The 25,761-nt window shown below is 38.9% G+C and overlaps 1 protein-coding gene across 7 annotated transcripts in view; it reads left to right on the forward strand.

The window, feature by feature from the left end:
- PRDM5 (PR/SET domain 5) overlaps positions 1-25,761 on the forward strand; it is a 195,644-nt gene that overhangs the window by 4,828 nt on the left and 165,055 nt on the right. For 6 of the 7 annotated variants that reach the window (XM_021101643.1, XM_021101642.1, XM_021101645.1 and 3 more), the window contains exon 2: positions 14,537-14,620. In XM_021101643.1, the coding sequence (XP_020957302.1) occupies positions 14,573-14,620 (48 nt within the window). In that variant the 5' untranslated portion in view covers positions 14,537-14,572. Of the gene's footprint in view, positions 1-656; positions 4,181-14,536; positions 14,621-25,761 lie in introns of those variants that run through there. The other variant, XM_021101644.1, reaches the window with a different exon arrangement.

Raw genomic sequence — 25,761 nt, forward strand, 5'->3', positions numbered from 1 at the left:
CAGATTCATTAACCACTGTGCCACAATGGGAACTCCCTGCAATCCTTTTCGAGATCCAACTCTTTTAATGCAGTATTTCCTAGAATGGAGTTGCTGCAGCAGAGTCACCTAATTCCCTGTCTCTACCTTAGTCCTACTAGATTTTTCCTTGGCATATCCTTCTTTGCAGGCCTGGTGCTGCAGCTGCTTCTGCTTCCTCATCCTTTTTTGAAATAAAAGCTACAAAATGACAAAAAGAAGAAATGGAAAAGACTTTATTTTCTGGCCACTATGGAAATAAGAGACTGCCTGAAGAGAGAGTCATCTGGTAGATATTTCTGTGTGAGCCATTACTGTTCTTGGAGAAAGAATGAGTTGTTGGAAAGCTCTTGAGTAGAAAAAGGAGGTCTGAGTTCATTCACACTTACACACACTGCAGTTTGCTAATGATACGAATAATAAAAAATAGTTCCCATTGTGGCTTAGTGGGTTAAGAACCCAAAATAATGTCCAGGAGAATGCAGGTTCGATTCCTGGCTTTGCTCAGTGGGTTAAGGATCTGGCATTGCTGCAAGCTGTGATGAAGGCCACAAGTTCGGCTTGGATCTGGCATTGCTGTCGCTGTTGGTTAGGCCTCAGTTGCAGCTCTGATTCTACCCCTAGGCCAGGAACTTCCATGTGCTGCAGATAAAAAAAAAAAGTAAATTTAGCACTTTAGCATGGTGTGTGCTAGACTATATTCTAAATACTTGCTATGTATTATCCATGAATATAGTTTTATGTTGCAAAAAAGATGTGGAATTCTAGCTCACTATGCAGATTAAAATTAGTATTAGTCAAGGCTAATATGGTAAGTATACAAAAAAAAAGGTAAGTAAACACCTTACTACATTACATTTTTCATATCATGACCCTGTTTTCCACTGCCAGTTTATGTGGTTAACCAGTGGGTGTGTGTTTGACATTATGTTTGAACCCCAAACCGAGAAGGTAAAGCGTAAGATTTCTGCAAGCTCTTAAGCTTTCAGATTCTGTGATTTTATGGGAAGGGTTAAGGTGGCAAATATACCACTACCAGTCTTCGTTTCTTTGAGGTTTGTTTAGGGTGTTGGTTTTTCTTCCCCTCTGACTAGCAGACCTGTAATCTCTCATTTGTGGCAGGCACTGTGCTAGGCCTTTGGGGTACACAGGTGGGCAAAACCCACAAGGTCTTTGTCTGCCTGGAGCTTATTTTCTTGTCGGGGGGAGAGGCAGTAAATAATGTAAAAAGAGAGGGTTTCCAAGATAATTATTGCATATGTTAAGTGAAAGAAATAAATGGGGTGATGCATTACAGAGTGAATGGAGGTGGAGCCTCTTACTTGGGCATGCTGGCAGGGAAGACTTCTGAGAGGAGGTGACATCTGCATGAGACCTGAAGGAGCTGAGCCAGGTAGGAGAACACATAGGGAAGGGGTTCAGTGAGCTTGGACTAAGGTGGTCGTGCTGAGGACAGAGGAAACTGTTCAGATTCAAGGTGTAGTTCAGAGGTAGAAACACCAGGATCTTTGAGTGGATTGAATGAGGCTAATCATGGAGAAAAATCTAAGATGACTCAGTTGGGGGCTTGATCAGTTGGGTAGATCTTGGGGCCAGTTGCTTACATGGGAAGTTTAACATACTGGAAACCAGTACATTCAATTGTAGGGTGTGCTGGTGAAAGAACAGCAAAAACAGCCAACATTCACTAAGTATCTAGTAGAAATAGGACACTGTACTGAATAGTATTGATAAAGAGTTTCTTTTGCTGTACTCTGGGACTTAAAACTTCGTTGAGAAAATGTAGGTATAATATAAGGGCTAAACAATTATATTTTTGTATATTAAATGTCCAAATTCCATTGTATGTATGGATTGATTTTTGCTAGGCAGTGTATTAGAGAATAGAATTACAGAGTTATAGTAATTTTTAGCCTGATCGGGGAAACAGAAAAACAGCAGTTACCATACAGTCTGACTAGTTCTGTGATAGACGACAACATGAGGTTGTGAGATTGTGTGGCATTAGAGGGAGAAACCCGTCGTCATGACAGCTGTCATCAGAAAATGCTGGGGGAAAAGGCTTTATGGAGTTGAATTTATGTGGTCACATTATTATTATTAATATCGTCTTATTGTTAAGCACTTTAAGTTTCCATGTGCTGTTTCATTTTACTCTTCCACTAACCCCATGAAGTAGATACTGCTGTTATACCTATTCTCAGACGAAGAAATTGAGGCAAAGAATGATGGGCCTGTGTGTATTGCCAGGGTGACAGAGACTAAGTGGTGACTCATGATACTGATTTCAGTGAGCTTAACCAGATCTTGTGCTCTTAATCACTTGTGCTGCAGTTGAATGGTTTATAGGTAGAATTGTTGGAAGTAAAACTGAAGCAGTCCTTATATGTGCTAGACCTTGTAATAAACCTTATTTCAGACCAGGGAAGTTGTTAACATTTCTCCGGAAGCATCACCTTGCATAGTGGAGCCTGGGGGCAGCCTGGAACACTCACTCTCAATCACACGTTTTGAAGTCTGGGTTTTCTGTTTACTGTTAACTTGCATTGTTATTTTATTGTGCAACAGTCTTTAAAGGCTTATTATTATCACTAATTTACAGATTACATAATTGTTCAGTGATTACTTCTTGTCAAAATTTTTCTGTTGTGCTTATGTCGATCTTAAATTTTTTTTTATTCCTTTCCAATTCCGTCTTCATTAGTGGGCTAAAACCTTACCTCATCTTCTGAGTAGTTATTTTTCTTTATATGTGGAAGCCCATTAACTTGCATACTCTTAGCGTAGCTGAGCTGGGTTTGTAATTTTCAAAAGAACTAAAAGACTGAAAGGAAAGCTGAAGATATGCACAAAAGGATATAACTAAATATAAATGAAATAAGGATTATATTGTTCCTAGATTTCTGTTCTCCCATTCCAGTAGAAGCAGTTAAGAGCACTCAGGTCTCCTTCACTTGATACACACCAGCCACAGTGAATCGACCCCTCAGGGGTAGGTCAATTCTTAGCTTCCTTCCCTCTCATCCTTGTGATTTTTTTTGCCTAATGGGCTCCTGAGTGGCATCTTGGGCCCATGAACCTCCGAGCAGTCTCCACGACACTTTTCCCTTCTTATGAACAAATTCAGGATGCTAGTACAAACTTGCCAGATACCCTGGGATCTTACCTGCAACTGCTTTTCAGAGCAAAACTTACTGGCAGTGTTGAGGCCTTAGTTTCCTGTTGCTCCTGTAGCAAATTATCACACATTTAGTGGCTTAAAACAGCCACAAATTTGTCATCTTATTAGTTTCTGGAGAATATAAATCTAAAATGGGTGGGCAGGACTGGTTCCTTCTGGAAACTTTAGAGGGAGTTTACCTCCTTGCCTTTTGCAGTTTTCTAGAGGCTGCCCTCATTCCTTGGCTCAGGGCCCCATATCATTCTGCTTTTGTCACCCCATCTCCTTATCTGACTCGGACCCTCCTGCTTCCTCTTATAGGGATCTTTGTGGTTAGACTGGGCCTACCCACTTAATCCAGGATAATCTCCCCTGTCAATTTCCCTAATACAATTGCATCTACCGAGTCCCTTTTACTGTGTAAGGTAAGACACAGAGTCCAGGGGTTAGGAGGTCAACTTTTTTGGCTGGTCATTACACATCCTACCCTGGCTCCAAAGTATAATTCTTTGCCCACGTTATGTGAACATTTTATAGTGAGTCTTCTTCACATACTGGTGCCAGTTAAATGAGTGCATTATGGATCTACCATGTTGATGACTATTCTGCCTTGTTTTCAGTGTTGATTCTGGCAGAGGTCAACATGGTTGGCATTTATACAGTAAAACCTGGGTGGATGGTTCCCTTATAAAGAGGAAGAGAAAGTATATTATATATGAGAAGCAGAGGTGGAAAGAGTCAATTCTGATCATGTTCTAAATGTTTAAAAGAACCTCAGAGGGAATCCGGTTTGCACATTCTCATTTTACAGATGGAGACATTGAAGCCCAGAGAAGCTTTGCATGGAGTCTTGCAGCTCACAGCTATATGCAAGTTCCTTTTTTTTCCGAAATACCATCTCTCTGTCCTTCATACCAAGGGAGGAACCTTGATTCACTTTGAGAGACAAGACAGAGACATTTGGTGAGGTAAAATCCCAAGTGAAAAATACCTGAAATAAAGGTACGAATCTGAATTTGTGAAAATACAATAACCTTAAAAGAAGAGGCAAGTTGTATAGGGTTAGAAAAACAAGGGAGGGAATTCCTGTCATGGCACAGCAGAAACAAATCTCACTGCTATCCATGAGGACGCAGGTTCATCCCTGGCGTCGCTCAGTGCATTAAGGATCCGGTGTTGCCATGAGCTGTGGTGTAGGTCAAAGATGTGGCTAGATCCCACATTGCTGTGGCATAGGCCAGCCGCTATGGCCCTGATTTGACCCCTAACCTGGGAACCTCCATATGCCATGGGTGTGGGCCTAAAAAGACAAAAAAGAAAGAAAACTAGGTGAAAGAGAAAAACCAAAAAATGTAATAAAAGTAAGTAAAAAAAGCATAGAGGAAAAATCACCATGCATTAAAAAGACTAGATTCTGTGGAATAAGGTATTTTGTTTATCAGTTTAGAAGGTGACTGGAACAGTGGATCTTCATGCTAGGGTTAAAATTCTGCTGGTAAATGTTTGCCTGTAGCTCCTGGTGGCTGATGATAACTAATCTGAAAACATAATCAGAGGGAAAATAATCATCATCTCTGCCTGTCATGTGTGCTATCTCTTTTCTGTCACACATTTACACTGTACGAGAGTGACTTAGTGCAACTTTGTGTTTTCTGGTGGTATTGCAGATTCATTTTGGTTTTTTGTGTTTATAACAGCTACAGTTAATTCTTTCAGCAAATATTTATTGGGTGACTGCATTTGTTAGGCACTGGGCTAGTTGCTGGTGACAGAAGGGTAATGACAGAGTAGTTACTAGGTGTGTTACACAGTTTGTAGTTAAGCCCTCCAACAGGTCTTCAAGGTGGCCATTATTGGGAACTCACTGTGAGGAAGGTTATATCAACAATAAGGGCATTAATCAAAATTTGAGGTCAGATTATTCCATATATCCTTTATATTTGGGGAAAAAACCAAAAATTATTTTTCTCCATACTGATAAAATGCTCTATCCATGCCCATTTTCTTGAGTATGGGCACATACCTATTCATACACTTTAAAAAAGTTATTTTACAAAAATGAGAAAAGAGTAAACATATCTAGCATTTCTCATTCAGCAGATCTCATAGATGTCCCTCTAAGCTATCTGCTTTGGCTCTAATTTATTTTTAAATAACTGAACATGGTGTGTGAGAGGCTATGCCATAATTTTCATTTGTTCAGGTTTTGTTTTACACAATTATTCAGTAAATGTTTATCACCCAGATCTGTGTCAGACATTTGGTATACAGTAGTGAACAAAATGGAAATTCTGGCTCTTGTGGAGCTTGCATTCTAATGAGGGCAGACAGAAGAATTAACAGTGAATGATGAGATGAATTTTATACTTTGTCAAAAGTTGATAAGTGCAAAAGAAAAAAAAGTAGAGCTGGGTATTGTTGACTTGGCAGAGTGCCTGGGTGTGTGTGGGGGATGTTATTCTAAATAGGCGATTCACTTAATTCTTACTAAGCAGGGGAAATTTGGGCAGTGACTTCAAGGATGGGAAGAAAGTAACCAAACATTTTTAGGGGAGGAACATTCTAGGCAGCAATTAGAGCAAAGACCCTAAACTGGGAGTTTACCTGTTGTGTTCCAGGTGGAAGGAGGCCAGTGAAGCTGGAGTGGTCTTAGCCTGAGGCGGGGGTGCGGCGGGGGGTGGGGTGGGGTGGGGCAAGTACTAGGGGAGAAGATCAGAGAGATAGTGAAGGAAAGGTACTAGGCTTACATTGCTTAGGGCCTTTCAGGACATTGTAAAGCCACTGGCTTTACTTTGAATGAAATGGGGAGCCACTGCAGGATTTTGAGCAGAGGAATTATTCTTACGAAATGACATGTAAGAATATAGGGAGATTTCAGCTGAGACACGGACACTATAAGAAAGAATCCAGTGGAAATGCCAAAAATAAAAACCCCGGTTTCAAAGGTGAATTCCTTTGGCAGACTCACCAGGACACTTGACTCAGCTGAGAAAAGAAGCAGTAAACTTGAAGCTAAGGCAACAGAAATTACCTAAAATGAAACACAAAATGAAAAGGAAAAACTAAGCAGAACAAAGTAAGAGCTGTGAGACATTATCATATCTATTGGTCTGACATATATGTAACTGGAGTCCTAGAAGAAGAGAGAAAGCTTAGGCCAGAAGGAATATTTAGAAATAATGGCTAAGCATTTCCCAAAAATGATAAATGACATCAAACCACATATAAAGCGGAAAGATTTTTTAAAAAATTTTAAACACATCTTTAGACTGCTAACATACAAGGAAAACTAGAAAAATCTTGAAAATAGAGGAAAAAAGACTATGTGTGAAGAATGTAAAACTTGTAGATTTCTTGTCAGAAACTTGGAAGCCAAAAAACCTCAAGTGACATCTTTAATGTACTGTCAACCTAGTTGATATCTTTCAAATATAAAAGCAAAATACTTTTTTCAGACAAAAGCTGAGATAATTCACTGCCAGCAAACTTGTGATATAACACATGTTCAAAGAATATGGTTCTGTTTGGTAACATAAATATGATACCAAACAGAAACTCAGTTCAAAACAAATGAAGAGCTCTACAGATGGAAATAAAGGTAAATGTCATAGGCAATTTGTCTTATTTTTTAGGCTCTAAAAAGATAACTGATGGTCCACAGGGAAAATAGTAAAAATGTACTGTAAGGTTTATAGCACATAAACTAGTTGAACATGAGGCTATAAAAGATGGGAAGAAGGAACCGAAGCTATAACAACCACATCTAATTGCCTTTTTGACATCTGCCCCTGTTGTCTAACAAACTTGTCAAAATCAACACACCTTAAACCAAACTCCAGATCTTCTCCCTTCAAATCTGCTGCACCAAGATCTTCCCCATCTCAGCTCTTGGCTGACGATCCAATCCTCTGAATTTCTCTGGCTAAAATCCTTGGAATCATCCTTTCTCCTTACCTTTCTTCCACCTACCTCACCAGCACATTCTGTCTTCAAAGTTCACTTTCCAACATTGCCACCGTCTTGGTCTAAGCTACCATCACCTCTCACATGACTATTGCAAAAGAATCCTAATAAGTCTCTCAGTTTATACACTTACCCTGTGGTCAGCTATTCTCAGCACAGCAGTCAGCGTGATCCTTGATAAACTCAAGTTAGATCTTAATGTGGAGTGGTCCTTAGAAAACAGTCTGCAAGTGTGTGTGAACTCCCTTTGGGTCGGGGGCTTCCAGTGTTTCTGTACAGTCAAGCTGTCTCACATGCACTCTTGAGCAAACCATCCACATGTTCACTGATTTCTTACTTGGTTGTGTGGTGCCCTGCATCTCCTCCTCCTGTGACCTGCCATAGGTAAGCCAGTGCTCTTCTCAAGAAAAGTTCGGAATTGTATAGTTTATCAGCCCTTCTTGTTATTAGAGTGATAGCCTTTCTAAATCCTTGATGGATATTGAACTTGGAAAGTTTTAAGATTAATGGCATTTTCTGTATATTCATCCTTATTTTTATTACTTAACAAATCTGTCCAATTTGGAAATATGTTTTAAAATCTCCCACTTCAGGAGTTCCTGTGATGGCTCAGTGGTTAACGAATCTGACTAGGAACCATGAGGTTGCGGGTTCGGTCCCTGGCCTTGCTCAGTGGGTTAAGGATCCGGCATTGCCATGAGCTGTGGTGTAGGTCGCAGACGTGGCTTGGGTCTGGCATTGCTGTGGCTCTGGCGTAGGCCAGTGGCAGCAGCTCCGATTAGACCCCTAGCCTGGGAAGCTCCATATGCCACAGGATTGGCCCTAGAAAAGGCAAAAAGACAAAAAAAAAAAAAAAGACAAAAAAAAAAGAAAATCTCCCACTTCAGTTCTTCTTGCATTTGTAATATTTTATACTGCTGGTTTCTTACTGTTCTATGTTCTTCATAAATATACTTTATATCATTACACAATGTTCAGTGCACTCAGCCATTTAACCTTGTCTGATACTGACACTATTGACTTTCTTTTCTTTTTATGTACTGTTTTGTAATCATATATAGCTAGGTTATATTTCAAAATGCAGTATTATAATCTTTCTCATTTAATAAGAGAATTTAACTTTTTTTTTTTGGTCTTTTTAGGGCTGCACCCACAGCATATGGAGGTTCCAAGGTTAAGGGTAGAATAGGAGCTGTGGCCACAGGCCTACACCACAGTCACAGCAACACCAGATTGGAGTCACATCTGCAACCTACACCACACGGCTCATGGCAGCGCCAGATCCTTAACCCAGTGAGTGAGGCCAGGGATGGAACCTTTGTCCTCATGGATGCTAGTCAGATTCCTTTCCTCTGAGCCACGATGGGAACTCCTTTTTATATTTAATGACTGATATAGTTGACTTTTATTTTTGTCCTCTTTCTCCATGCTCATTGCTTATTTCATAATGTTGCTTATTTTTAATTTTTAAATTTTTGCTGTCTGTTCATTACTGTTTATTTTTTTCCAACTCTTGTTACTTTGTTAGCTCTACTCTTCTTGTCCTTTAGTGATTTACTGACTCTTCCTCTCTTTTGTAATCAGATGCTCATGATTTTTTTGTTTGATAGCTAGAGCTTAACCATTTTCTCCATAAAAACATATCATTTCTTCTACAAGATGTTTGTTTCTCTATTCCTTCTTCTCCTTTCTTCCTGCCACTGCTTCCCCAACTTCTGCCTCCCCTGCAACTTTGGAGATGCTTTTATCTTTGTGCCTTTCTTCCCCCCAAATTCCAGTTTTGGTGAAATGCTCTGTTACTTAATAGAATTTTTTTTTTTTAAGTATATCTCTTGTTGTTTCAAGAGTTATTATTTAACAGGTATGTTCTACATACCCAATTGTCTTACATTAATTTTGTGTGTCTATACACTGGTTACTCATTTTCTTCTTCTAATTTCTGTCCTTCGTTATGGTTCATTTGTTTAGAGACTTTTTGTGGTCCTTTTTGTCATTAAATCATGGATAATATTCTCTCTGAATCTGTGTATATCATCAAGTAGCTCTCCTTCCCATCTCTGACTGTAAAGGATTTCCTGACTGGGTAAGTGATTCTCAGGTTGTTGCATTTCAGCTTATCCTCTAAAAATATTTAGCTTGGAAATTGTTTTTTTACTCTTAAACTTTGAGTGCTGTATTTGATTTTCCTTAAATTTTCTTATGTAATTGACATGTTCCTTTTAATTAGAATACTGTCTCCCACTGAATTTCTGTTTTACATAAAGTAGGGTTTTTTTTTTTTTTTTTTTTTTTTTTCTTTCTATTTGGTCTCCCTTGTAGGCTGCTAGGCCCCTTTGTATCAGTGGTTTGTCTTGGTTTTATTGAAGCCCAAGACTGATGATTGGAGAATCCTCTGTGGTATCAGTCCTGCCCTCTAGGCAAAGGGGCCTCTATTGCTATAGGCCTGCAGTGGCAGGTAGACTGTCAGTTCCCTGTCTGTTAGCTTTCTGGTCTCCTTGCACTTTTCTGGACTGTAAGGATGGGAAGAACTGTGGGCTGTGGCCCCAGCTTTCTCTGACTTTGAGCTTCTCCTCAGGATACCCTAGTTTATAGCCCTCAGCACTGGCTCTTCTGCCATTTTCCAGTTTATTACTCAGCCTGCTTGAGAGAATGCCTCACACCAGTTCTGTGTCAGAAACTAAGGCTTGACTTACACTCAGTTGCCTGAATGTGCTAGTAGCAGTTGTTTTAAGAGAAGCACGTGGCTTAGAGTTTTGGCTAATGGAAAAGGTGCTGTGCTCAGGTCACCATATTATATTACTTCTTCCTCACAGTTCTTCTGCTTTTCCCACTTCATATTTATTTCTATTTTTATTTTTTTAAGGTTGCAGGTGTGGCATATGGAAGTTCCCAGGCTAGGGGTTGAATCGGAGGTGCAGCTGCCAGCCTAAGCCACAGCAATGCCAGATCTGAGCTGTATCTGCAGCCTACACCACAATGTGAGATTCTTAAGGCCAGGGATCAAACCTGCATCCTCGTGGATACTAGTTGGGTTCGTTTTCCCTTGAGCCACAATGAGAACTCGTCATATTTATTTTTATAACTGATGCATTTCCTGAAGAATAATTCTCTTATATCCTGGGCACGAGTACAGTTCTTTTGCTTGATATTTTCTGTATTGACTCAGAGTAACAGAGACAACTGTAGTAATCTAAGCCTCTGAGTTTATGTTCTTCCTGTAACAAGGTGCATATTCGCTGCTAACAGTTCAGTGGCTCAAAAATGTTGGGGTAGACATCTCTGCAGTTCTGTTGGCCTCAAAATGGCTGCTTTAGCTCTAGCTATTATGCTCTTATTTCAGATGAAGAGAAAGAGGAATGCACCAAGGCATGAGGGTGCCAGCATTTGTGGTAGGTTCATACAGTGATTTCTGCTTCCAGGTTTTTAGGTCTCTCTGTCTAAATGGGGAGCTGGTAAATGTAGTTTTCTACCTGGATATATTAGTACCGTTAACAAGGTCAGTGTTGTAGTACTAATGAGAGTGGACAGAGGGAGACAACTTATCTCTACTTGGACAGTCACAGTAGGGAAAGAAGATTGGATACTTTTCATATTGAACTTTTTAGGAATGCATTTTATTGATGGCCTAATTGTATTGCAGGAGCACACACAGGCACAGTTGTTTAGCATTGAAATATAATTATGTTCTAAGTGGGGACTCTAGATTCCTTCTGTGAAAAACATTTCATGTATAAGTGATTCAACTGCAGATTGATTCACTTTCATATAACTTATTTCATCTATATGTATATATTTTTTATTTGCTGAACCATTTCAAAGTAAATTACAGACATTATGGCAATTCATTCCTCCATATTTCAACATAAGGACATTTTCCTAAATAGCCACACTATCATTTTAACATCCAACAAAAATAATAGTGATTTCCTAATGTCTTCTAATTCAGCCCATATTCAGATTACTCCAAGTGCTTGCAAAATGTTTTTATAGCTGTTTATTTTTGAAACAGGGTCCTCATGGACAACCTATTAGACTTGGTTATTTCTATTAAATCCCCTTTAACAGTCTCCCTCTTCCCATTCCCTTAAAACAAAACAAAACAAAAGACTAGTTACTTTCTGAAAAGATGAGTCTCGTTTTTCGTTCAGTATCTCACAATCTGGATTGGTCTGGTTGTTTTCCCAAGGCACATTATTTAAAGTGTTTGTCATCTGTATTTCTTCTAATCTGAGAGTTAGATATAGGTTATTTTACCTTTTTTTTTTTTTTAACACCCTGACATTTTGTGTTAAACACTTCTCCCCACCCCATCTTTTTTATTTTTTATTTTTTTCCTTTTTTGTGTCACAGATGCAGCAATACTAGATTCTTAAGCCCCTGCGCCAGGCCAGGAATCGAACTTGTGCTGCCTCAGAGTCAAGCCCTATTGTTAACTGTATGCACCACAGAGGGAACTCCCACCTGATCCTTTTTACACTGCAGAAAGTTGTGCAGTTTTGTCTGAGAGAGCAGGAAGGAAGATAGAAAGTGTTCACCTACCTCTCTCCTGTGTCTTATCTTTGTGCTTTCTTCTTAGGTAGTACGGTCTCCTCGGGTGCCGGGTGAGAGATGGGACTAAGAGGAAGCAGTCTATGCATGTCCACTTGCTCTTTTGCTGCTAGAGGTTCCTGGGCAGTTTAGCAAACCCCCTTGTCATATCCCTATGGCAGACGCTGGGGAATGAAGGGCTAGGATGTTTTTCTTCACACTATGTTGTGACAGAGGGTGTATAATACCTGCTTTTTCCCTTAGTAATGCCAACACGCAGTTAACCGAATTTTTCCAGTGTAAAGATACTTTGTGCTTGACCAGTAATCTGTGAGCTGATAGTGTATGAATATCTATTTTACTATCAACCTTTTACCTAATGGTTTTAATATCCATTGATAATCCTTGCCTGAATTAGTTGTATTATTGGGGATTTCACAGTGGGGATTTCACTTGAATAATCCTCCTTTATTAGTAAGTTAGCATTCCTTTGTAGAGAAGAGCTTTCTTTCCTTGTTTGCTATTGTGTGGTTATCCTGAACTAGCATTATTATTGAAAAGATAGGACGAAATGCTTAGTTTTTTCTCTTTATTAATTTTAGTAAGCTGTAGTTGTGGCAAATGAGGCTTTTAACCAATTCATTTTTTTTCTTTCTCCAGCAATCACTATGGACTTAAGAATTTATTAACTTGTTTCCAACAATTACATTTTTGTTCTTTTTATTTTCAAATTGTTCTAAATTTGTTCTGTGGAAGCTCCTTTTATTAGATTTGAGTGCTGGAAGGATTCTTAGAAAATAGCTAATCCAAATCCCTAAGTTTTATAGGTTATGAAACTGAAGCTCAGAGCTTTGTGACATCCTAATGTGTCACAGAGTGGCAGAGCAAGGATGAGGATCCAGATTTCTGGAAGCCTCAGCTAATGCTTTTCCCACTATTCTAAGAGATGTATATGCAGTAAATTTTGTTTTCACCTGTAAATTATTTAATAATATTAGGCCTGCATCCAAGTAGTTATGTTTTTCCCCAAACCCAATGCCTTTATTTGGGTTTCCATCCCTTCCTCTTCAGTCCTTTGAATGCTTCTGAATTGATAGATACAATTTTCTATTCCCTCCAAATTTTCCTGCGAAGATGAACTGATTGGCATGCGTAGATCAGTTATGTTGGAAAATGTGTACTCAGATGATTTCCTTCCGTGGTAGTTTATAAAGGCTAAATGCATGACAAGATAGAGTAAAAAGTTGAGCTATATATGCATTAATACCAAATCCTCAAATTTATTACCAAAAACACACCTTGCTTTTTGGTCCGTCTTTCCAGATTGGCTGAAACAGCCAAATAGCAATCTCCCTGTTTCTTTGGTGTGCTTATTTTTGGGTTGTTTAGGATTATAGACTTGGTTTTAGCAATCTCCTTAGCTGTTTTCTGCCTCCAAGTTAATATTAAACAGTAGGTCTTCCAGGCTGTGTCTTTACTTGTGACTTCTCAGACCTCTTTTCTTTCTCTCTTTATCTCTTTAACAGGGTTAGCTAGTTGCAATTCCTTTAAGCTTTAACATTTGTCTCTTGCCAGGAGCTGGGTTTTCTGTTGTTCGTTAAGTCATTACATTCCTCGAAACATTTTTCTGGTGGTTATTTTTCCCCCTGACAGTGATCATCAAAATTTCCCCTGGAGCAGTTATTGGTTTTCTTCCTCTACCTCCTTATGAGGAGAAGGGTTCCACTGTAGAATATTTGCAGGTGGAGGCTTGCAAAGCCTCCAATGACCCTGTGTCTGCTCTGCACACATCTCTGCACATCATCTGGCTGGACATGCTCGACCTCACTCTGCTTTTCCAGGCCTTGCTCTGGTTGCCTCAATTGAGAAGAAAGTGTTGCTCACCCATTGACCCTGCCTCCCAGGTCCCTCCCTGCTGGGCCCACTCTGGTGTGTACCAGCGTTTCTCACATGGGAACTGGTCCAGATGCAGCTCCCCTTGTCCCACTCCCAGAGATTCTGATCTTAATAAGCATAGGATTCTGAATTTGAAATGAGCATCGCTGATGAATCTCATGCTGGTGATTCAAAGCACGCACTTTGAGAACCCTGGTTTATGGAGTGCCCCCTTGGTTGTTTGAAAGATTGGAAGGAGAATTTAAACATTATTTATGAACAGGCTTCCTCTGAGAATGGCAAGCCTACTTCTTTCTTGTTCATAATTGGGATGAATTTATTATTTTTATGGAAACCAGGTGATTTTCTGCCTGGTGGGCTTGTCTCTCAAGTCAGGCAAGATTCAATGCTTGTCATTTTAAGACCACTTGCCAGAGGCTGCGGAGGATTGAAACATATAATATTCAGAGCCTTGGTTGAGTAATTTAACCCTTTTATGTTGGCTCCTGTGTTTTGGATTTGGGCTCTTTGGTTAAAAATAGATTGAATTGGATTTTAAATATGTAAATATTTTGTGTTGGCTAAATTAGTTAATATTTTAAATGTATCTCAAGCTTTGGGCATGAGGATTCAGAGAAAATTTTTTTTTTTTTTTTTTTTTTTGCTATTTCTTGGGCCACTCCGCGGCATATGGAGGTTCCCAGACCAGGGGTAGAATCAGAGCTGTAGCCACTGGCCTACGCCAGAGCCACAGCAACGCGTGATCCGAGCCGCGTCTGCAACCTACACCACAGCTCACGGCAACGCCGGATCGTTTAACCCACTGAGCAAGGCCAGGGATCGAACCCCGCAACCTCATGGTTCCTAGTCGGATTTGTTAACCATTGCTCCACGACGGGAACTCCAGAAAAAATTTTTTCATAAGAGAAGTAATGGTTAATTTTAGTAACTTGAGTATTATGCTAATCCTTTTTCAATATAATTATTACTTAGGGTGAAAAGTTTGGACCTTTCGCTGGAGAGAAGAGAATGCCGGAAGACTTGGATGAAAATATGGATTACAGGTTGATGTGGGAGGTGAGGATGTGATTGTTAAGTATTCAACATATTTTTCTCTTTGTACTATTTAATGCATTTATAAAGCTAATTGACAGATAGTGATTCCAGTTGACTATTTATGCATTGAAATGTTTCCATTTTAAGTACCTTGTACCGGCCGGGTACCTTGAAAGTTTAGCACTTTAAAATAAATACCGTGGAGGAGTTCCTGATGTGGCTTGGCAGGGTAAGAACCCGACTACTATCCATGAGGATGTGGGTTTGATTCCTGGCCTTCCTCAGTGAGTTAAGGATCAGGTATTACTGCAAGCTGCAGTGTAGGTCACAGTTCCAATGTTGCTGTGACTATGGCATAGGCTGGCAGCTGCATCTCCGATTCAATTAGCCCAGGAACTTCCGTATGCTGCAGGTGCAGCCCTAAAAAGAAAACATGTGGAAATATTTAACTAGACAATTCTCATATAGCTCTGTAGTATATAGTGCATCATTTAAAAAGAAGTTACCCATGAATAAGGATGTTCGGATTTCAAAATAGACATATTCTTTTTATGGATTTGAATTTGATTTCTGTAAATGAAATTACACTTTTCCTTCTAACTTTTTATTTCTCAGTTGAAACATTTTTGAGCTTCATGTTGGAATGAAAATCCCAGCTTAAATGTCCCATACCTTTGAAAATATATAGTTAAAGAACTACAACATCATAGTCTTTTGCGGTCTAAAGTCTCTCTGATGCAGGAATTTGTATATGCAAATATACATCTGTATATTAGGATTTTTATCTTGCTTTATGCCATTTATTTCCATTACTATTTTTTTCTAATCTTTAGACAAAGAAGGGCCTGAGGGATGGAGATAGAAAAACAGAGCTGTAGATATTGTTTTAAAAAAAAAAAAAAAAAAAACAAAAACTTGGAAAAGAAAACTCCAGTCCTAAGAGTTTTATTTGATGGTTTCCATGAGAAGGGTGGGAGCTGAAATGTGTGTAGTAAGATCATAAAATCAGAAAGGGATAGACTGCTGGATCAGAGAACTGCACATAAAATGTCTCTCTGAATGTGTATTTAGCACTTGGGGTCTCTAGAGAAGCAGAACCAATGGATGGATAGATAGGTAGATAGATAAATAGTTAAGGAATTGGCTAATGTGATTATGGGTGGGGAGGGGGCTGGTTGGAATCTCTATTAGCTGGAAACTCAGACACAAGCTGATGCTTCAGACTTGAGGCAGAACTTCTCTGGCAGAACTTACTTTTTGCAGTTAAGGCTTTGGATTGGACGAGGGCCACACAGAATACTGACAGTAATCTTCTTTATTTAAAGTCACCTGATTGTGGATTTAGCAGCGTCTACAAAACACCTTCACAGCAAAACCTAGATTAGTATTTGAGTAACTGGGTTCTACCATCTAGCCAAATTGACACATAAAACATATCATAATGTATTTTCTGCAAGCAAAATACATTTAAGCATCACCATATTGCTGAAACTGCTGTATGTGGGGAGTGATGGAAAGATTATTGAAAGGTTTCTGTAGTGCGGGTAAGGAACAATGGAAATTCATAATACAGTCTTTTTTTTTTTTTTTTTCATAATACAGTCTTTAAGTGGAAAATGTTACTGATTTGCCTTAATTTAGCATGTTGTTGTGTTTATACACCAAAATTTTTTGTGGCTTTCACTATTTTTCTATAAAGACTTAATTTTCTCAGCAGTTAAATTTTTACCATAAAGGTTTTCAAAAATCAAACATGTGACAAAAATATAAACTAAGTCATAAATGAGAAAAATGTCAATTATTTAAGTGGCTGTTAATAACTTTTGATATTTGTTTTGTGGCCTCTGAAATTTCAGTGTAGTGGTCAGATTAATGTCTTGAACAGCTGGTTGTGATGCATTGCTAAGCCGGTAATTATAATTTTTATTTTGAAAAAAAAAAGCATATGGGAAACTTAAGGAGGCTGATGGTGCCACAGTAGATGATTTAGTTTTGCATTATGTTTTCCTGAGGTTTTTTGATGTCTTTACATTATTATTTGTTTTTACACACTAGTATCCCTGGTTCTCTCACTTTGCCACCCAAAGAGCTGTTGATTTTATACATTCTAAGAAGGTTCAGGTAATGTTACATTCCTGTAATGATTGTTGTTCTCTGTTTACTTGACTTCTTGTTTTATGCTCATGTTTTGAATAAGTAATACTTTTTTCACAATTCAGAAAGGTATTGATAAAGAGTGTCCCCATCTTCTTCAAGCCTGCTCTGTTCACCTAAGACCTTTGATCCCTTTAACCTCTTATTTCATGCATCTTTTCCCTCCCTTCTGTGGTTCTTGCTTCTCTGAGTCTTGTCTTCTGGCTGGATTGTCTGCCATTCTCTGTTCTGTCCTGTTGTGCTGCTGGGCTGGGCAGGAGAAAAACTCTCTCTATGGTAAGTCTTCCCCCAGGGGAGCATTTGAAAATCAATAGCTTTTGAGCTGCAAAGGTTACTCTCTGCTAGCTTTAATCCTATTCCTTATTATGTTAATTAAGAGAGCTTCTGGCCAGCCTTGAGTTTTATTCTTAGTGTCTTACTGTTTTAGCTTTGGAGGTACCGGGAAGGGGCCCTTCTAGGGACCCAGAATGGGCTGTAGTCTAACACTTGGAAATGAATTGTCCTAGGAGACATTTGTTGAGAAAGCAAAAGACTTTTTTGGGAAAGGACACCCTGGCAAAGAGCAACCGGGTAAGGGAACCCAGGAGAACTGCTCTGCCACGTGGCTCCCAGTCTCCGGTTTTAGGGAAGTGTGGTTGGTTTCTGGGTTGTCTCTGGCCATTCATCCTGCTTGACCCATATTTGGTCTGGCTTAGGGTCCTTCTTGGTGGCTCACGCACCTCTCAGCCAAGATGGATTCCAGCGCCAAGGATCCTGGGAGGTTGGTTTTCTCCTCCCTCCTATTGGCCCCTCCCAAATCCTCCTGGTCAGTCTTCAGAGCAGCACCCTGTTCCTTGTCAGGGCCTCCTGCTGTGAGACAGCTCATTTAGGTGGGTATTATCTGCTTGGCCAGGGTGGACAGTTCCAGTCAGTGGTCTCCTCTAACACCAGGATTCAGAAGGTGCACAGAGAGAGGAGAATGAGTGGTCCTTCCACAGACTTCTCCTTATAGAACTTGTTGGGCTTCTCAGAGGGAGATAAGGAGCCTTTTCTTCTTTGGCGAGTAAATTGGGATCACTTATTTCAGGCATTTCTAATATGCCCCATAGCTTCAAAGTGAACCACCTGCAACTCTCAATAGTGCTTCGCCTCAAGCCAGTGGTTACCTATGCTGTGGTTATGAAACATGAGCCAGATACTAGTGGTAGAGTCTGGAAAATGATGCAATGAGAGAGAGAGTATGTGGCATAACTCTTTCTCACCTTACATTTGCTTTTCTTTTGGTGCCAATAGTTCTGGTGGACAGGGCCAAGAGCCCCTTGGGAGCCATTTCACACCAAAGGAACTTGGAGGTACCATTTAGGATTAAGCCTACTGGTGTGCATGAGCCCTTATTAGTTTGGGAGAGGCTCTATGGGTACCTGAGGGGGTTCAGTGGGGGGCATTGACATCTGCTGCCACCTCCCCCATTACCCCCAGAGGTGCAGCTTGACTTGGAGCTTAACTAGCACCTCAGCTTTGTTCTGTGTTGGCCACCAGGATTTGAGATTTCCCAGGGGTAGGAAGAGAATTATTGTCTTGTCTGTCCTTAAGACCAAAATCCATTCATGTCATGTTAAAATTCTCAATAATCCTTGTTTTGGAATCTTCAAGATCTTCTCTTTCTGCAATATTTTCTTCAGTATTCCAAACCACAGTTCAAATATGTCCCCTCTAGTCACTGGCTCTTAGTCTAGACACACGTTTAAATTTTGGTACCTATAGAATGAAACATGGATCACACATTTTCATCACCACCTTTTTAGCCTATTGTTCAGGTATTCCAAAGTGTCGATGAATCCATTGTCTTCTGGAACCCTCCAAATGGCTCTTCTCTGATGGCAGTGCATTTTTCCTCCTTTTCTCAGAGCATCATCTTGCATTGCCTGCAAAAGGTTTTTGTGTGGAGACTGGCTTGGTGAGTTCTCAGAACTTGGCATTGTCCTGATGTTTCCAGTGGAGTCATTTATTCGTGTCTTTGCATCTATCACGAGATCACAAAGGGCTCAGTCCCATACATTCCAGGGTCTTAATCAGCTAAAGAGAAGGAACCATAAAGGAGAGAAACCCAAAGCATATTTACTCTAATTTCTCTCTATTTTGGAGGCAAAAGCAAGGAAGCATGGAAAGGGGGAATTAGAGTTCTCTCTGAGAACATGTAGAATTAGCCTTTGTCTTTTCTTATACTGAAAAATGATGAGGCTGTTTGAAATTCTTTACAAAACAGAAATAGGCATGATAAGTGACATGTATCCTTAGGCTGAGGATGCAGTAAAGCTTTTGTTTTCTTGGGGTTTCTGTTTCAATAAGAAAGAAGGGACATAAAACACCTTTAATGAGCAATATAAAGAAAGTGGTGTGGATATAAAGATAAAATAGGGCAAGAAAATTTATCTTACATTAGAACTTGAACACATTGATATTACTGCTGAGAACAGCTATCAAAAGACAGATTAAATACAAAGGTAATTTGCGTAAGGCCATCAAAGAGCTTTTAAAGCAAGGAGTGCTATAGTGACTAAAAGCCCAGAGAGGAGAAAATTTTGAACACATGAATCGATAATCTGTAGGCTTTTTTCTCTTGGGGAAGTGGTTAGAGCTTTTCTGATTCTGGATATGGACAAGAGGCTGAAAATTTGACCTTAGCCCAAGTAAAGAGTTAGTGTTTGAGCACAGAGAAACAGGTAGGGCTTTTGGCAGTCTTGTGAGATTGGAGTGACAGTATTGGAGATCCAGAGGAACTCAGAAACACTGCTGCCTCCTCCTCAAGATATTTGCAGAATTATGAAGCTGTGTGACAGAATGCTTTAAAGTTAAACCATACACTTCTGAAAGGCATTGTGTTTTCTAGTCTCATATTGCTGTGGAGGGGCCCTCAATGCACATCAGACTTTTAGTTGGAAGCGGCTGTAGGGTGGTGCTATAGCAACAGGATCAGCTGAGGCTGGCTGAAGCCTACCACAGCTGCAGCCAGACTTGAATCAGCTCAATCCCTGATTAGATTAAAGTGAACAGTTTCCACCCTGCCTGGCAGAGGTCAGGGTGAACCTACTCTGGAGAAATATAATAATCTGGGTCTTCTAATTTTTTTTTAACTGTACAGTGTCCAGCATTTAATAAAAAATGACTGGGTGCTAAGAGGTAAGACCATATAACTAAAACCAGGAGATAACTGGACAATGAAACTGACATTGGAGGATTCAGATATTGATTGGATTTAACAGATGAGGACTCTAAAATAACCATGATTGGTATGTTCTACAAATGAAAGTTAAAACAGTGAAAAGTTGGAGAATTTTGCTGAAAAATTAGGAGATATAAATGCCAAATGGGCATTCTAGACAGGAAAAATATAGAAGCTGAAATTGTGAGCTCAGTGTTTGAATTAGATAGTAGATATGACATACCAAAAGACGGGATTAGTGAAGATGAAAAGAAGTTGGTAGAAAATAATTAAAATGAAGCACAGAGACTAAAATATGTGGGATAGTGAATGTATCAATATATCTTATAACATTAGGATCTTTTAGCATTTAAAGGAAAAAAGTGAGAAGATGGGGAAAAAGCAAATTTGATGCAATAATGGTTGAGAATTTTCCAGAACTGTTTAAAAACTTCACCTGATAAATCGAAAAAGTTCTGTGAACCTCAAGCAGCATCACTATAAAGAAAACCACACCCAGGTAAATCTTGGTAAAACTATTGAAAACGAAGACAGTCTAAAAAACATACAGAAAATCAGAGGCATTACTTTCAAAAAAGAAACAGACTGATAGCTGCCTTATTTTAACAGAAAAAGCTAATGTAGACAACAACTGAAACTTATCTTTAAGGTAAGAGAAAACAGTTAACAATCTAGAAATTCTATATCCAGCAAAATTATTAAAAATGAAAGGATAGTTGTCTGAGCCTCTTCGAATGTGTTCATCTCCATATGTGATTGTGCTTTGGGTTTTTTCCCACAGCATTAGCCTGAACCGTGTCTTCACTCAGTCTTCAGCTGGGGAAACCAAGATCACTTCCAAATGCCATGCAGAGGAAAAATTGGCTACTCTGGATTCGCTGAAGGGAGGGAAAGAGCAATAGCAAACATTCTGTATTCTGTCAATTTCTACTGTACAGCAGAGACCCAGTCATATATATATATATGTGTGTGTGTGTGTGTGTGTATATATATATGTGTGTGTGTATATATATATGTGTGTGTGTGTGTGTGTGTATATATATATATATATATGTATATATATTCTTTTTCTCACACTATCCTCCGTCATGTTCCATCACAAGTGACTAAATATAGTTCCCTGTGCTATACAGCAGGATCTCATTGCTTATCCAGTCCAAATGCAATAGTTTGCATCTATTAACCCCAAAGTCCCAGCGCATCTCACTCCCTCCTCCTCTTCCTCCCTCTTGACAACCACAAGTCTGTTCTCCAAGTCCATGAGTTTCTTTTCTGTGGAAAGGTTTGTTTGTGCTTTAATATTAGATTCAAGATATAGGTGATATCATATGGTATTTGTCTTTCTCTTTCTGACTTACTTCACTTAGTATGGGAGTCTCCATCCATGTTGCTGCAAATGGCATTATTTTGTTCTTTTTTATGGCTGAGTAGTATTCTGTTGTGTATATGTACCACATCTTAATCCATTCATCTGTCTCTGGACATTTAGGTTGTTTCCATGTCTTGGCTATTGTGAGTAGTGCTGCAGGGAACATATGGATGCATGTGTCTTTTTCAAGGAAAGTTTTGTCTGGATATACACCCAAGAGTGGAATTGCTGGGTCATATGGTAGTTCTGTATTTAGGTTTTTGAGGTACCTCCATACTGTTTTCCATAGTGGTTGTACCTAATTTACATTCCCACCAACAGTGTAGGAGGGTTCCCTTTTCTCCACACTCTCTCCAGCATTTGTTATTTCTGGACTTATTAATGATGGTCATTTTGAGAGGTGTGAGGTGGTACCTCATAGTAGTTTAGACTTGCATTTCTCTAATAAATCACTGATGTTGAGCATTTTTTCTTTTTTTTAAAAATGTATCTTTTTCCATTGCATTCAACAAATTAAGCCATACTCTTTTTTAAATTAATTTTTAATTAACACAGAGCCTGGAGATTCCCAGGCTAGGGGTTTAATCAGGGCTACAGCTGCCAGACTGCGCCACAGCCACACCAGATCCAAGCTGTGTCTCTGACCTATACCACAGCTCACAGCTTCACCAGATCCCTAACCCACTGAGCAAGGCCAGGGATCAAACCCTCAACCTCATGGTTCCTAGTCTGATTCGTTTCTGCTGCGCCACAGTAGGAACTCTGAGCATTTTTTCTTGTGCTTCTTGGCCATCTGTATATCTTTGGAAAAATGTCTGTTCAGGTCTTTTGTCCATTTTTCCATTGGGTTGTTGCTTTTTTTGCTGTTGAGTTGTATAAATTGTTTGTGTATTTTAGAGATTAAACCATTGTCAGTTGCATTGTTTGAAACTATTTTCTCCCATTCCATTGGTTGCCTATTGTTTTTTTTTTTTTTTTGTTTTGTTTTGTTTTTATATGGTTTCCTTTGCTGTGCAAAAGCTTTTGAGTTTGATTGGGTCCCATTGGTTTATTTTTGCTTTTATTTCTGTTGCGTTGGGAGACTGACCTGAGAAAATATTTGTATGGTTGATGTCATAGAATGGTTTGCCTATGTTCTCTTCTAGGAGTTTGATGGTGTCTGTTTTAAGACTTTAAGCCATTTTGAGGTTATTTTTATGCATGGCATGAGGGTGTTTTTGTTTCATTGATTTAGATGAGGCTCTCCAGTTTTCCCAGCATCACTTGCTGAAAAGACTGTCTTTTTCCCATTTCATATTCTTGCCTCCTTTCTCGAAGATTAATTGACCATAGGTGTCTGGGTTTATTTACGGGTGCTCTGTTCTGTTGCATTGGTCTGTATGTCTGTTTTGGTACCAGTACCACACTGTCTTGATTACTGTAACTTTGTAATATTGTCTGAAGTCTGGGAGAGTTATGCTTCCTGCTTGGTTTTTCTCAGGATTGCTTTGGCAATTCTGGGTCTTTTATGGTTCCATATAAATTTTTGGATTGTTTGTTCTAGTTCTGTGAACAATGTCATGGGTAATTTGATAGGGATTGCAATGAATCTGTAGATTGCTTTGGGTTGTTTATGGCCATTTTTCTCATATTAATTCTTTCAGCCCAGGAGCATGGAATGTCTTTCCATTTCTTTGAATCCTCTTTAATTTCCTTGATTCATGTTTTATAGTTCTCAGCATATAAGTCTTTCACCTCCTTAGTCAGGTTTATTCCTAGGTGTTTAATTTTGTGGGATGTGATTTTTAAAAGGTATTATTTTTTTATATTCCTTTTCTAACATTTCACCATTATGCAACTGATTTCACCAAATGCAACTGATTTCTGTATGTTAATCTTTTTTTTTTTGTCTTTTGTCCTTTTAGGGCTGCCTACGTGGCATATGCAGGTTCCCAGGCTAGGGGTCTAATTGGAGCTGTTGCTGCCAGCCTATGCCACAGCAATGCCAGATCCAAGCTGCATCTGTGACCTACACCACAGCTCACAGCATCACCGGATCCTTAACCCACTGAGCAAGGCCAGGCATTGAACCCGCAACCCAATGGTTCCTAGTCGAAATCGTTTCCTTTGAGCCACAATGGGAACTCCTGAATCTTGTATCCTGCTACTTTGCTGGATTTGGCAATCAGTTTGAGTAGCTTTTGTGTGGGGTCCTTTGGGTTTTCTATATATAGTATCATGTGATCTGCACACAGTGACAACTTTACCTCCTCTTTTCCATTTTGGATACCTTTTATTTCTTTTGTTTGTCTGATTGCTGTGGCTAGGACTTCCAGTACTATGTTGAATAACAGTGGTGAGAGCAGGCATCCTTGTCTTGTTCCAGATTTTAGTGGGAAGGCTTTCAGTTTTTCTCCATTGAGTATTATATTTGCTGTGGATTTGTTGTAAATGGCTTTTATTATGTTAAGGTATGTTCCCTCTGTACCCACTATGGTAAGAGTTTTTATAATGAATAGATGTTGGACTTTGTCAAATGCTTTTTCTGCGTTTATTGAGACGATCATGTGCTTTTTGACTTTTCTTTTGTTAATGTGGTGCATGGTATTGATTGATTTGCATGTGTTGATCCATCCTTGTGAACCTGAGATCAATCCCACTTGGTCATGGGGTGTGATCTTTTTTATATGTTGTTGGATTCGGTTGGCTACAATTTTGTTGAGAATTTTTGCGTGTATATTCATTGAAGATATTGGCCTATAATTTTCTTTATGGGTAGTATCTTTGGTTTTGGAATTAGGGTGATTGTGGCGTCATAGAACGTCTTCGGGAGTGTTCCTTCTTCAACCTTTTGGAAAAATTTAACGATGGGTACAGTTTGGTAGAATTTGCCTGTGAAGCCTCTGGTCCTGAACTTTTGTTTGTAGTGAGTGTGTTTATTACATATTCAGTTTCATTTCTAGTGATCTGTCTGTTCAGTTGGTCTGTTTCTTCTTGATTCAGTTTTGTCAGGGTGTATGTCTCTAGAAAGTTGTCCATTTCTTCTAGGTTATCAAATTTGTTGGCATAGAATTATTTGTAGTATTCTCTCTCTTTTTTTTTTTTTTTGTATTTCTGCAGTATCTATTGAGATTTCTCCTTTTTCGTTTCTTATTTTATTTGAGTTCTTTCCTCTTTTTGGTAAGTCTGGCCAGAGGTTTGTCAATTTTCTTTATCCTTTCAGAGACCAAGCTCTTACTTTTATTGATTTTTTTCTATTGACTTTGAATCTCTATTTTATTGATTTCCTCTCTGATCTTTATGATTTCCTTCCTTCTGCTAACTTTAGGTTTTGTTTGTTCTTTTTCTAATTCATTTAGGTGGTAAGTTAAGTTGTTGATTTGAGGTTTTTCTTCTTTTTTGAGGAAGGCCTGTACGGCTATGAACTTCCCTCTAAGCATTTCTTTTGCAGTGTGGTATAGATTTTGAATGGTTGTGTTTTCATTATCATTTGTCTCGAGGTATTTTTTAATTTCCCTTTTGATTTCTGTATTGACCCATTGTTTTTTTAGTAGCATGTTTTTTAGTCTACCTGTAGTTAGTTTTTTCTCATTTCTTTTCCTATGGCTCATTTCTAGTTTTATGCCATTGTGGTCAGAGAAGATGCTTGAAATAATTTCTGTGCTCTTAAATGTGTTGAGGTTAGTTTTATGCCCCAGTATGTGGTCAGTCCTTGAGAATGTTCCATATGCACTTGAAAATAATGTACATTCTGATTTTTTTTTGGCTGTAATGCCCTGAAAATGTCAATAAGGTCTAACTTTTCTTTCGTGTCCTTTAGGATCTCTCTTGCCTTATTGATTTTCTGTCTAGAGGATCTGTCCATTGATGTGAGTAGGGTGTTAAAGTCTTCTACTATTACTGTATTCCCATAAATTTCTCTTTTTATGTGTTATTATTTGTTGTATGTATCTGGGTGCTCCTATATTAGCATATATATGGATGATTTTAATATCCTTTTCTTGAATGGATCCTATTACCATTAAATAGTGTCCTTCTTTGTCTTTATGGCCTTTGTTTTAAATTGTGTTTTGTCTGATATGAGTATTGCAACTCCTACTTTCCTGTCTTGTCCATTGGCATGAAATATCTTTTCCCATCCTCTCTATCATTAAGTACTAAGTACTTCCATTAAAATACTGTTGTTAATTGGTTGGATCCAAAAACCAACAAATTCCCCTGAAGAGATAATTTTAAAATATAAGGACACAGAAAACTTGAAAATAAAAGAATGGAAAAAGGTATGTTATGACAATACAAATGGAAAGAAATCAGGTATAACCTTACTAGTATTTGACACAGTGGATTTTAAGGAAAAAACATTACTGAAGATAAAGGCAGGCTACCCACTGAAAGATGTACATGTTCCAGATGTGAAAGCAATCCAAATGGAAGACTTAAGCACATCTTTCTTAGTTG

This window comes from Sus scrofa, chromosome 8 (assembly GCF_000003025.6).
Source record: "Sus scrofa isolate TJ Tabasco breed Duroc chromosome 8, Sscrofa11.1, whole genome shotgun sequence".
Classification (NCBI taxonomy): Eukaryota; Metazoa; Chordata; class Mammalia; order Artiodactyla; family Suidae; genus Sus; species Sus scrofa.